A 13,152-nucleotide genomic window follows, 5' to 3' on the forward strand; every position below is an offset into this window, starting at 1 on the left:
GGTCACTGCCACGGCCACACACACACTGCTGAGGACACCCCTGTGGTGACCTGGGCTGACCTTATGAGGTCCAGGTCTCTGCAGGGAAGCACACACAGCAGTGTGTGTATGCCTGCAGGGGCTGCTCAATGGTGAAAGTTCGGTTCTCTATTGAATGTGCCAGCGAGTACGAGATCAACAAGGACGTCCTGATTGGATTACACCGCAGCAGGATTAGGGCTTTGGCAGGGAAATAAATTGGAAAAGAGGGTGTCTTTTGTCTTTATTTTTATTTTAATAATTTTCTTTTATTATGTCTTTTCAGGTTTGCTTTTTGGGAACGTCGTGGGACCTCGCTATGGATTACGGCGGACCTTTTGTATTTTTTTTTTTTTAAAACAAATAAATTGGTAAACGAGGGCTGTAGTCGGTGGAGATTTGTTCAAATAAACTTTTTTTTATTCTCCTTTTAACTAGTGGATTAGTAATGGCAGTGTCTGCTAGACACCACCCATTACTAATTCCAGGGCTTGATGCCAGCTGGAGCTGGTATCAACCCCACAAATATTACCCCATTTGCAACCACTTCAGGGCAACGGGAAAAGCCGAGTCTAGCACCATAACTGGCACATCTAATGGATGCGCCACTTCTGGGGCGGCTGTGGGCTGCTATTGTTAGGCTGGAAAGGGCCAAATAACCATGGCCCTTCCCATCCTAATAATATCAGCCCAATCCAAATCCACAAGCATTTACTCTCCCCAGGATGACACAGGGGTAGAAAAGTCCCTGCTAATCAATGACTTGTTCATCTTGGAACATTTAAAAAAAAGGGGGACTCCAACACCAGAGTCTCCCTTTTTTCCAAAAATTGGGCCACAGACACCACTAAGTGGCATCAGTTGTCCCCCAGTTGCAAACTTGACATGTTGATTTGCATGAAGCACAATCCAAATCCACAAGCATTTACTCTCCCGAGGATGACACAGGGGTTGAAATGTCCTTGCGGATTCATGACTTGTTCATCTTGATTAACGTTAGTCTGTCCACATTGTCACTGGACAGACGCATGCGCTTATCTGTCAGCACACACCCAGCAGCACTGAAGACACGTTCAGAGACAATGCTGGCTGCGGGACACGACAGGATCTCAAAGGGCGTAAGTGGCAAGCTCAGGCCATTTTTCAAGATTTGAAGCCCAAAATGAGCAAGGCTCCAGTTGCACAGTCATAGCATAGTTACAACTGGGAGATTCACTTTGTGCACCACTGGTGTTTGGTGAATAAGCCGAGCTAAGATTGCATAACAACTTCTTTTGATACTCCTGCATATGTGCATCCCTTTCTACGGCTGGAATTATTTCGCCAAATTTGGACTTGTACCGGGGATCTAATAGTATGGTGGTCATCACTTCTACTTTTGACAATTCGAGGGTCATGTTGTAGGTAGTGCAGCAAGAAGGCGCTCATGTGTCTTGCACACCCATGCGGACCAAGTCCTTCCTGTGTTTGTGGCGGCGAGGTGATAACCGTGCTTCCTTCCTCTGAGATCTCCCCCCAACCTCGAACAACAGATATTTGACCAAGGTCTCCCTCATCTGCTGAGTATTCCATGCCCATCGCCAGTTCGTCCTCAATTTCTTCCTGGGCTCCTACACCTTCCTCACCAGTTTGGCTGCTACCATGCGCCCTTATTAATCCCTCTCCCCCACCGTCCCATGCGTGCCGCCTTGGTGATGCTGAAATCTGGACCATGTAGATCTTGGTATCCCTTCTGCATATGAATCCTCCTGTACTTCCTCCCCTTGCTCCAGCATGTAAATGACTGGAATTGTCATGCTGATAATGGCATTGTCAGCGCTAAACATATTCGTCGCCATGTCGAAACTGTGCAGAAGGGTGCATAGGTCCTTGATCTGAGACCACTCAAGCAGCGTGATCTGCCCCACCTCTGCATCTCGTTGGTCCAGGCTATACGTCATAAACGTATTGCACCAGGGCTCGGCGGTGCTGCCACAGCCGCTGCAACATGTGGAGAGTCGAATTCCAGCATGTCACCACATCGCATTTCAGGCGGTGAACCAGCAGGCCGAATGACTTCTGGAGCGATGCAAGTGGCTCAGCTGCGGCGGTTGAACGTCGGAAGTGAGCAGAGAGTAACCGTGCCCTGTGCAGAAGCCCATCTAGGCCGGGATAGTCGGTTAAAAATTGCTGGACAACAAGGTTCAACACGTGAGCCATACGAGGCACGTGTGTCACCTTGCCCCGGCGAAGGACCGCACCCAGGTTTGCAGCATTGTCGCACACGGCCTTCCCTGGCTGCAGGATAAGTGGAGACAACCATTTACTAAACTCGGTCTCCAAAGCTGACCACAACTCCTCAGCTGTGTGACTCTTATTTCCCAGACATTTAAATGTAAAGACCGCCTGATGCCGTTGAGCTCTACTGCCATCATAGTAAGGAGGTGTGCGGGATTCCTTGTGCGCAGTTACAAAGCGGGTGGCCTTACCAGACAGGCTTTGGGCGGAGGTGGAGGACCCAGATGAGGTGGAGGAGGCAAAAGCAGTGGAGGGACTTCGACATACAGAGGATTGACGCACAACTTGTGGGGACGGCAAGACTTGTACAGCAGACCCTTCTCCATCTCTCACCATAGTTACCCAGTGCCCAGTCAGCGACATGTAACGCCCCTGTCCATGCTTACTGGTTCAAGTATCGGTGGTGAAATGCACCCGTTCACACACAGAGTTTCTCAAGGAAGCGGTGATGTTGTGTGCGACATGCTGGTGTAGCGCAGGCATGCCTTTCTTGGAGAAATAGTGGCCACTGGGCATCTGGTACTGGGGCACAGCGACGGACATAAGGTCTCGAAAATCCTCTGTCCACCAGGCGGAAAGGCAGCATTTCTGTAGCCAACAGCTTGCAGAGGGTAAAAGTCAACCTCTTAGCTTTGTCATGGCTAGGAGGAAATGGTCTTTTATTTGTCCACATCTGAGGGACAGAGATCTGGCTACTGTGCGGACACGGCATTGAGTAGGGTGTCCCTGGAAAACTGCTGGTCTGTGAGGAAAGTGCAGGCGGAGACATGATGTTGCCTTCATCCAAAGTTGGTGCTCTTGATGTGTGAGAGCTTTACACCAGCACCTGTTTCTCCTTCCAAAATAACTGACGAGCTGCCAATCAAACTGCCTGTTGCGGTTAAAGAGGTGGAAGGTCTGCATCGCAAAGCATGTGTGACAGCAGTCCCCACAGTCATAGAGGATGAAGAGCGCGCGGATGCACTTGAAGGGGCAGATGGTGGTTTGCCCGCTCCACTAGGCCGCATTGTAGCACAGTGAGCTTCCCACTGGGACTTAGGCTGGTTATTCATGTGACGTTTCATGGACGAAGTAGTCAAACTAGTGAGTTTTTGGCCTCTACTTACAGATTTGCGACAAATCTCACAGATCACAGGGGTTGGGTGATCCTTTGTGATGTCAAAAAAGGACCAGGCTAGGTAACTATTAGAGCCCATGCGACCTGCAGTGCCACCCCGACTTGTGCTCAGAGGCAGAGTTGTGGCTGAGGATGCAGTTGTTGACATGCTTCCAATACTCGGTCTTTGTCCAGGAAGGCGCAAGGTAACATCGTCGTCAGTCGCATCCTCCTCCACCGCCTCTGCTGACCTCCTCAAGTGCCTGACTGTGGGTTGACAGTAAATGGGATCTACAACCTCATCATCAACCTGTGTGTTTGCACTCCCCTCGCCCTCAGACCTAACCTCTTCCTGCCCTGACTGAATAGTTAAGTTGTCATTCCAATCAGGTATCTGAGTCTCATCATCATCATCAGTATGTTCCTCATTATCTCCACCAAGAGGTGTTACAGTTTGGGAATGAGGATCTACATTATGCTCAGAAACTTGGTTATCAGGGCCTGAATCTGACTCACAAAGCTTCTGGGCATCACTGCAGATCATTTGCTGGTCTGTACTCACTGTAGCTTGGGAGCAGACCTCTGATTCCCAGGCTATAGTGTGACTGAACAGCTCTGCAGACCCATCACCCATCTCTGTTACAACATACTCTGCAGGGAGGGTGGAGACTTGAGTGCTGGTAGAAAGCAAGTGTGATTGGGGTGACAACTCAGAGGACTGTTTTTTGCATGTTGAAGTTGAGGTGGAGGAGAGGCAACCTGTTGGAGCACTTGAGATCCATTCAAGCATGTTCTTTTTTTGTGCATCATCTACCTTTGTTAGAGTTGTTCGGTTCCGTAAAAAAGGGATCATATCAGATTGTCCACGGAAAGTAGTAGACATGTTACTTTTGCTTGAAGATGGCCTTTCTTCAGCAGATGTTACTGTAGCTCTACCACCTACCCCACGGACACAAACATTTTTTCCCTTTCCAACACGCCTTTCCCCTTTCCACCAGCATCTGTCCTTTTGCCACTCATTTTGTTTGTAATCAGATTGGACACTTAAAATGTCGTAGCAAAAATGGAGAGGTGGTGTACAATGCAGAGGTAGTCTAGCTTTATTGACAGCTGAAGAACCAACACTGAATATCCCTGACAATGAAACTATGGCCCTAAAACTGGCAGCACTTTTGGCAATTAAAATTGCATAGCAAAAATGGGCAGGTGTGTAGAATGCACAGGTGCTGTAGGTAGCTGGACAGCAAAGGAAGCCTCACTTTCTATCCCTCTTAATGAAACAATGCACCAAGGAATTGCCTGAGCTGATGTAGCCAGATGCTGTTGTATAAACCCCTGCACAGCGTTGGCACAGACCTTCAGACCTGCCTTGCAACAATGGCTATGAACGGCTGTAATGCAGCCCTGATAAGTCACCCACCCGCAGCAGAGAGATAATGGCGGCAATGGGGAAAATGGCCGTGTCTTATAAGGCAAGGACATGTAACATGCACAGCCTATGACACATGCCCTTGCTTGTCTGGCAAAAATCCGTGTGTGTGTGTGTCTGATTTGCTGACAGCCTGGCCCGCCCCGCTGTACGCGCGGTGGGGGAATTAGTGATCGGCATTCTTTCAGCATTCAGCAGCAGCACTGATCTAAACCCCGTGTCCCCCCCGCACACTATACGATGAATTTTGATACTATCATGATTCACAGTGACTCACACTATTACAGTGAGAAGCCAGCTAGTAACTAGCCACGCTTTTTGGTGATCGAACCGTACTCGAACTGCCGAACTTTTAGCAAATGGTTCGAGTTCATCGAACGACTCGAACATGAAATTGGCGAACCGTTCGACTCGAACATCGCTCATCTCTACTCTTCACTATCCCAAGGACAAGGAAGGAAGAAAACGACCAAATGTCCAGCAATGATTAATATGATGAATATGAAGTAGGATATTAATGGGTTAATGGTTTAGAAAAACGTGATCAAAGACACATAATTAAGTTATTCAAGGAATTATTCCCATAAATCAAAATGCTGCTGACTGCTCATTATTAGGCATGTGTTAACTGTATTAGCTATATAACAGCCAATCATACAGAAATGGCAGTTAATAAAGCGCCACATCAAAAACAACCTTTTCAAGGATAATATCCAATTGCCTAAGTAGAAATTATTATACAAGTGCCGGTATAGTCAAATATAGGGCCACGTGGGAAGATAAGCACGATCTGTTGCATGAAACATATAGACGAAATCATCATAAGACATAAGAAGCAAGGAACAAGGAGGGTGTGAAATGTACCAGGGGGGTACCAAACAATGGCACAAATGACCCACTCCATAGGTTACCAGATATAAGCCAATACTATATAGCACTCAGACAATGCTTACACTTACCACGTGTATGTCAAGGATTACAACCAGCCGGAATTTCCGCCTACCCGACGGCAACCGCCTTCGTCAGGGGGGGGTGGAGTTATGCTATGTAACAGGCTCTAGAAAAGAGGCGCGTGCCAATCGCAATCCGGTATCACCGCGCGTGACGCACGCGTCAAGGGCGGGTGACATCAGACCACAGCACGCGATCCGGCAACACACGCCCATGGAGACACAGCTACCCGGAGGACGCCGCGTGCAAGGAGGCATGCATGTGTACCGGTGATCCGCATAGAGATAATGGCTGAATAGGTAAATTCAATATGGAATTAATGTACATAGGAGGACTCTGCAGAAATATATGAGCAATTGTGCACATATAAAAACCGATCCAGTTTTGAATAAAATTCTTCCTGACTCAAAATTACCTTTTGCGAGCAAAGAACCTTTATGACACTTTAGTTCATAGTCACCATCAACGTGACACTCAACGTACTCTTACCAGTTCCAATGGGATGGCCTCCAAACGGAGATGTGTGCCATATGGCAAATGTGTTGCCTGCCCCAATATCGATGAGTGATACATTCACGGACTCGACAGGACTTAAGAGCTATCGTATAAAAAAAAAATTATAACTTGTAGTACGAAAGCTGTTATATACCATGCTATGTGACCATGTTCCAAAATTTACATCGGTCTTACTACATGCCAACTTAAAGTTCGAGTCCGTGAACATGTATTGGGCATTGTGGCAGCATCTGGACAAGTAGACACATCCTCTCTGAAGACACTCCCTAAACACTTTCGTGAACACCATAACTGTGATGCTTCTTTGCTCAGAGTGAAAGGTATCGATGCCATTAATGTTTCTATTAGGGGTGGACCTGTCAGCAAGCGACTGGCACAAATGGAAACGCGATGGATTTGGACACTTTCTACCCTACATCCATCAGGCCTGAATGAAAATATTAGTTTTGTTCCATTTTTATAATTATTTCCTCTGCATCATATGATCTCCATTGTATGTGTTTTATTCTTGTCTCACGTCTATTGTATTGATTTTAATTTCACTCCCCTTTTCATTGCTATGTATAGGCTCGTTGACCATTTTCTTCCACCATGGGCGCGTTTTGGAAATTGTTGCCTGGATATCAGGATTCCTTTGGGCCAAGATTAACCATTCTTGTTAAGATTATGCACTTACCATTCTGGACTTCTCCAACCTGTACAATTTTTCTCCCACAACCCCCCCCCCTTTTTCTCCCCCCCTCCCACCTCCCTCCCTTGACACGCGATTGATGTACCATTGCCACATATCATAAATTATGTTTTTTGATTGCAGTTGCTTTATATGTTGACCCTTATTTGTATGGTTACCTCTCCCATGGCTCCCTTGTGTGTGGTGACTGTAGTGGTGACCACAGTGTAGTGAATCTTAAACCAATATATATGTCTTTATAGGTAGATTCTGCCATAGGTTTGTGGTCACCGCTTCAGTCATGCCACAAACGTTGATATGGGCGTATCCCCTCCCTTTTTATTCTTGTTATATTATGTTGGCTATATACATGTATCCCTCTCTACCTTTCCTGCCCCTTTCTTCTCCCCCCCCCCCTTTCCCCCCACCTTCCCCTCCCCCTTCATATGTATTATATATTTTGATCACTATAAGCTGGCTGTATGTGGTGACTGCTATTATTAACCTATGACATTGTTATGTATTTTCCTGTAAATTTGATATACTTTCATATACGTGAATAGATTTTATTATGGTCATGGATGCCTTTGTCCAAATGACTATATATAGGTATATATTCATGTATTTTTGCCATACATACATGTCAGTGATTATGATATACTGAGGCTTTATCACAACTATTTGCAGTTTTGGAATTACAACTATATGTATATGATCATAGATATTTCATTCATCTTCTCTCATTTGATTGCTATATCCAGCTGCATTCAAGTCTTTTAGTATAATCATATCTGTGACCCATTACATATATGACCAGTATGACCAGTATGTTGATAATAAAAATGTTTATATGTGGTTTTTATATGTGCACAATTGCTCATATATTTCTGCAGAGTCCTCCTATGTACATTAATTCCATATTGAATTTACCTATTCAGCCATTATCTCCATGCGGATCACCGGTACGCATGCATGCCTCCTTGCGCGCGGCGTCCTCCGGGTAACTGTCTCCAAGGGCGTGTGTTGCCAGATCACGTGCTGTGGTCTGACGTCACCCGCCCTTGACGCGGAGTCCGGCAGGCGTCGCGGGTTGCCGTGGCGATGCATGCGTCACGCGCGGTGATACCGGATTGCGATTGGCACGCGCCTCCTTTATTAGAGCCTGTTACATAGCATAACTCCCCCCCCCCCCCCCCCCGATGAAGGCGGTTGCCGAAACGGCCGTCGGGTAGGCAGAAATTCCGGCTGGTTATAATCCTTGACATAAACGTGGTAAGTGTAAGCATTGTCTGAGTGCTATATAGTATTGGCTTATATCTGGTAACATATGGAGTGGGTCATTTGTGCCATTGTTTGGTACCCCCTGGTACATTTCACACCCTCCTTGTTCCTTCTTATGTCTTATGATGATTTCGTCTATATGTTTCACGCAACAGATCCTGCTTATCTTCCCACGTCGCCCTATATTTGACTATACCGGCACCTGTATAATAATTTTTACTTAGGCAATTGGATATTATCCTTGAAAAGGTTGTTTTTGATGTGGCGCTTTATTAACTACCATTTCTGTATGATTGGCTGTTATATAGCTAATACAGTTAACACATGCCTAATAATGAGCAGTCAGCAGCGTTTTGATTTATGGGAATAATTCCTTGAATAACTTAATTATGTGTCTTTGATCACATTTTTCTATACAATTAACCCATTAATATCCTATTTCATATTCATCATATTAATCATTGCTGATTGCCATTATACATATGGTGCCTGTATTAGTCTGAGGATCTATATGGGTAATTGTCACACTGCTCGTCTTTCCTGGTTGTTGTGCTTCTTTTAAAATAATTTTTATCTGTATATCCACCTTTTGCACTGATCAATAATAAAAAAAATCTGTTTTCACATCAATTGGACGTTTGGTTGTTTTCTTCCTTCCTTGTCCTTCACGCTACTCTTCTGCGACTTGTCCACTATTAATATGTAGTCATGGTTGCTGTCAGTTATAAACTTAGACGTTTGATATAATCTATCATTTGGCCGACATGCAACCTTTTGTCCTGTATATTTCCTTTGTTTGTAACCTATCTTCACTATCCCAGACAATGCCCTGATGTAAGGGCTACAGCCAAGACATTGTCTGTAGCGGTGCTGAGAGTAGACTGGGGTTCATTCTTTCCTGTAAGATTCCGAAGGAGATGGCAGCTTTACAGTACCTCTGTGGAAGCTTTTATGAAGAGCATATATTTATTTATTTTAAAAAAAAAGGGCAGGAAAACCCCCCACAAATTATATAATATATATTACCCCAAGTTTATGTTGGGGTGTAACGCATTGATTTCTGTACAATGTACCATACCTTGCATATCATTGTCTTTTCCCATATAGTATGGCAAATATCTCATGTTTCCTCGTATTTCTTGTTTTAATGCCAATAAGTAGGTCTGTTCTTCCCCTTCTAGTAAAGAAGACGGTTTGAAATCTATATGCTAGAAATGACACAAACATCAGTATAACAGAGCACTCATAAATACGGTATACAGAGCGTACTATACCTCGTAATTCATTTTATTTATTAAAGCGCCAACATATTCTGCAGCACTTTACAATTAAAGGGAACTAGCAGTTCTGGGTGCATATCCAGAACCCTACAGTAACTTTCCCAGGCTATAGTAGCATATATAAACAGTACTTTAGAAAAGGTATTTCTAAAGATAGTTTATAAGATGCTAATTAGGGAATTGACTAGTCGCAGAGGCATTAGTTCCTTAGCTCGTTGACCCACTTAACATGGTATCAAGCACCTGTGGGTGTGATAACATGCTTTACAACAGCCAGTGTCATGACAGCGCAATACAAAGCCGCGCATGCGTGCTGCTTTGTACCCATCAGCGGTTGTATGTGTCCTGGCTTCAAAGATGCTCACTGCCCATGATCAGAGCTAGCAACAAAAGTGAGTACACCCCTAAGTGAAAATGGTAAAATTGTGCTCAATCAGCCATTTCCCCTCCACAGTGTCATGTGACTCATCAGCGTTACAAGTTCTCCGGTGTGAATGGGGAGCAGGTATGTTACATTTGGTGTTATCACTCACACACTCTCATACTGGTCACTGCAAGTTCAACATGGCTCCTTCATGGCAAAGAGGATCTGAGGATCTGAAGAAAAGAATTGTTGCTCTACATAAAGATGGCCTAGTCTATAAGAAGATTACCAACACCCTGAAACTGAGCTGCAGCACGATGGCCAAAAACATATAGTGGTTTAACAATACAGGTTCCACACAGAACAGGCCTCGCCACGGTCAACCAAAGCAGATGAGTGCACGTGCTCAGCATCATATCAGAGGTCATCTAGTGCTGACAGTATGGCTGCAGAGGTTAGTGGGATGGGGCGTCAGCCTGTTAGTGATCAGCCCATATGCCGCATACTGCAACACTATGTTCTACATGGCTGTCATCCCAGAAGGAAACCTCCTCTAAAGATGATCTAGACGAAAGGCTGCAAACAGTTTGCTGAAGACAAGCAGACTAAGGACATGTATTACTAGAACTATGTCCTGTGGTCTGATGAGATCAAGATAAATGTTTTTGGTTCAGAAAGTATCAAGCGTGTGTAGTGATAACCAGGTAAGGATTACAAAGATTATTGTGTCTTGCATACAGTCAAGCATAGTGGTGGGAGTGTCGTGGTTTGGGGCTTCATGAGTGCCGCCGGCTGGGAGGAGCTACAGTTCATTGAGGGAACCATGAATACCAACATGTACTGTGACATACTGAAGAAAAGCATGATCCCCTCCTTTCTGGCCACTGGGCAGTACTCCAACATGATAATGACCCAAACACACCTCCAAGACACCAACTGCCTTGCTAAAAAAAAACTGAGGGCAAATGTACTCGACTAACCAAGCATTTCCAGACCTAAACCTTATTGAGCATTCTCAAATGGAAGGTGAAGGTCCATACAGTCTCTAACATCCACCATCTCTGTGATGTTGTCATGGAGGATGGAAGAGGATTCCAGTGGCTCCTGTGAAGCTCTAGTGATCTCCAAGCCCTAAAGAGTTAAGGCACTGCTTGAAAATAATCGAGGCCACAGAAAATATTGACACTGGGCACATTTTGGCCATTTTAACTTACGGGTGGACTCACTTTAGTTGCCAGTGGTTTAGACATTAATGGCTGTGTGTTGAGTTAGAGGGCATACCAAATTTACACCGTTATACAAGCTGTACTACTTTACATTGTATCAAAGTGTCATATCTGCAGTGTTGTCCCATGAAAAGATATAAAATATTACAAAAATGTTAGGGGTGTACTCACTTTTGTGATCTACTGTGTATAGTATAGTATGTGTTTATGGTACATATTGCGATAACTCAGAAATCAATATTATTAGAATCATGAAGAACCGTGTGATGAACAAGTGTAGATTCATAAGGACGCATCATTTCCTACCATTCACCCATCATTATAGGCAACAACAACGACTCTTCCAATATAGAAATGGGCAGAACTCTACCCTCATCCGTCATTGGATTGTATTCCTTTCCTTCAGATTTGACTGGCAGATGAGAATGTCCATAGCATCATCACTTACGGGGTACAGGGGCAAGGGCTGTGCTTGAGTCTCTGGAAGAGCGTCACCCCTGGAAAAGCCAATTGCCTGTAGGTCAAATGTAAAGTTTGCCCCTCGGCCTCTTCCTTTACCAGCCATGCCTGAGTATATGTATTAAAAAAAAAAAAAAAAAAATCACAAGTACAATCAATGTTGATGATAATTATCGGACAACATTTACAAAATACTGTCATTATTCTATTATTACTACATTAGACGTGTATAAACAAACAAAAAATAATGATAGAGCCGGAAGAATCACATCCAGCTGTGGTATCTTTACTAACATCACGTCTAGAGACCCAATGGCTGGAGCTCACAGTCCCCAGTCCGTATTTGTGTAGACCATCCTCGCATCTATATACATGCTCTAATGTCATTTTTATTGAAATCTGCCACACAGTTTTGACAAAACTACAACAAAAACAAATGCATATTTACACTTTTTATTGTTCATTTTATTTATTTTAATATATCCTCAGTCAGGATGTATTATGTAATCTGGATTATTGATGTAATTTTCAAAAAAATAATAATAAAAAAAAAAAAATATATATATATATATATATATATATATATATATATATATATATATATATATATATATATATATATATATATATATATATATATATATATATATATATATATATATATATATATATATATATATATATATATATATATATATATATATATATATATATATATATATATATATATATATATATATATATTCATTTGCATAACAGTGTTTTGTTTTTTTTGGGAGGGGTTTGTCGTAATTTGGCACCAAACAAAAATTCCACCTGAGGCCAGAATCACACTTGCTAGTGCCTCGCGCGAGTCTCTCATGGTAGAACCCGGCTTGGCCGCACACTCCCCTTACAGGAGCGGGTCGATTGCATGTATCTCTATGCAGCTCAGACGCTCCTGTATGCATAGTGTGCGGCCATGCCGGGTTATACCATGAGAGACTCGCGCAAGTTACACGCAAGGCACTAGCAAGTGTGATTCTGGCCTAACTTGGATAAGGATCGGCTGGACCAAATGGTTGTTCAACCAACAGACATTTAGGCCGATTTCAGACGTTCGTGATTAATCAGGTACAAGTCACACACATGGTTATGGTCATACGTGTGAAATCTATATTTGCATATGTGTCACACATACCGGAGAAAACACGGGTCTTTTACATAACAATATTTTCTATATTTACCTGTATCCAGTGCTGTTTTCTTCGGATCTGCTGCCTCCCGCTCCTGACCCCCGTTCATTATATTCATTCACCGCACTGAGGAGCTGGAAGCCGGAGCATTTTAGGGACAGCATTGGTGAGAGTGCCGCCGAGGACAGCATCACGGGGACAGGTGAGTATTCACAAAGCAGTGTGTGTGTGCAGTGACGTCCAGGAGGTCATTGAAGTTTCCAGTGAACTCTGATGACACCTCCGCGCTACAGCGTGTGTCAGGACAGTGACTTCACAGGTTCATTAGAGTTCATTGGGAACTGTGATGAGTCCTCGATGCTGTCCCCGCAATGCTTCGGCTTCCAGGTACACACACACACACACACACA

The 13,152-nt window shown here is 44.0% G+C and overlaps 1 protein-coding gene across 1 annotated transcript in view; it reads right to left on the reverse strand.

Moving 5' to 3' along the window:
* Positions 1-11,673, reverse strand: part of POLR3G (RNA polymerase III subunit G) — a 39,160-nt gene extending 27,487 nt beyond the window's left edge. The window contains exons 1-2 of the mRNA XM_075341913.1: positions 11,557-11,673; positions 9,317-9,446 (exon numbers count right to left, since the gene is read on the reverse strand). Of these exons, the coding sequence (XP_075198028.1) occupies positions 9,317-9,446; positions 11,557-11,673 (247 nt within the window). The remainder of the gene's footprint in view (positions 1-9,316; positions 9,447-11,556) is intronic.
* Between the last annotated feature and the right edge of the window lie 1,479 nt (positions 11,674-13,152).

This window comes from Anomaloglossus baeobatrachus, chromosome 1 (assembly GCF_048569485.1).
Source record: "Anomaloglossus baeobatrachus isolate aAnoBae1 chromosome 1, aAnoBae1.hap1, whole genome shotgun sequence".
NCBI classification, from domain to species: domain Eukaryota; kingdom Metazoa; phylum Chordata; class Amphibia; order Anura; family Aromobatidae; genus Anomaloglossus; species Anomaloglossus baeobatrachus.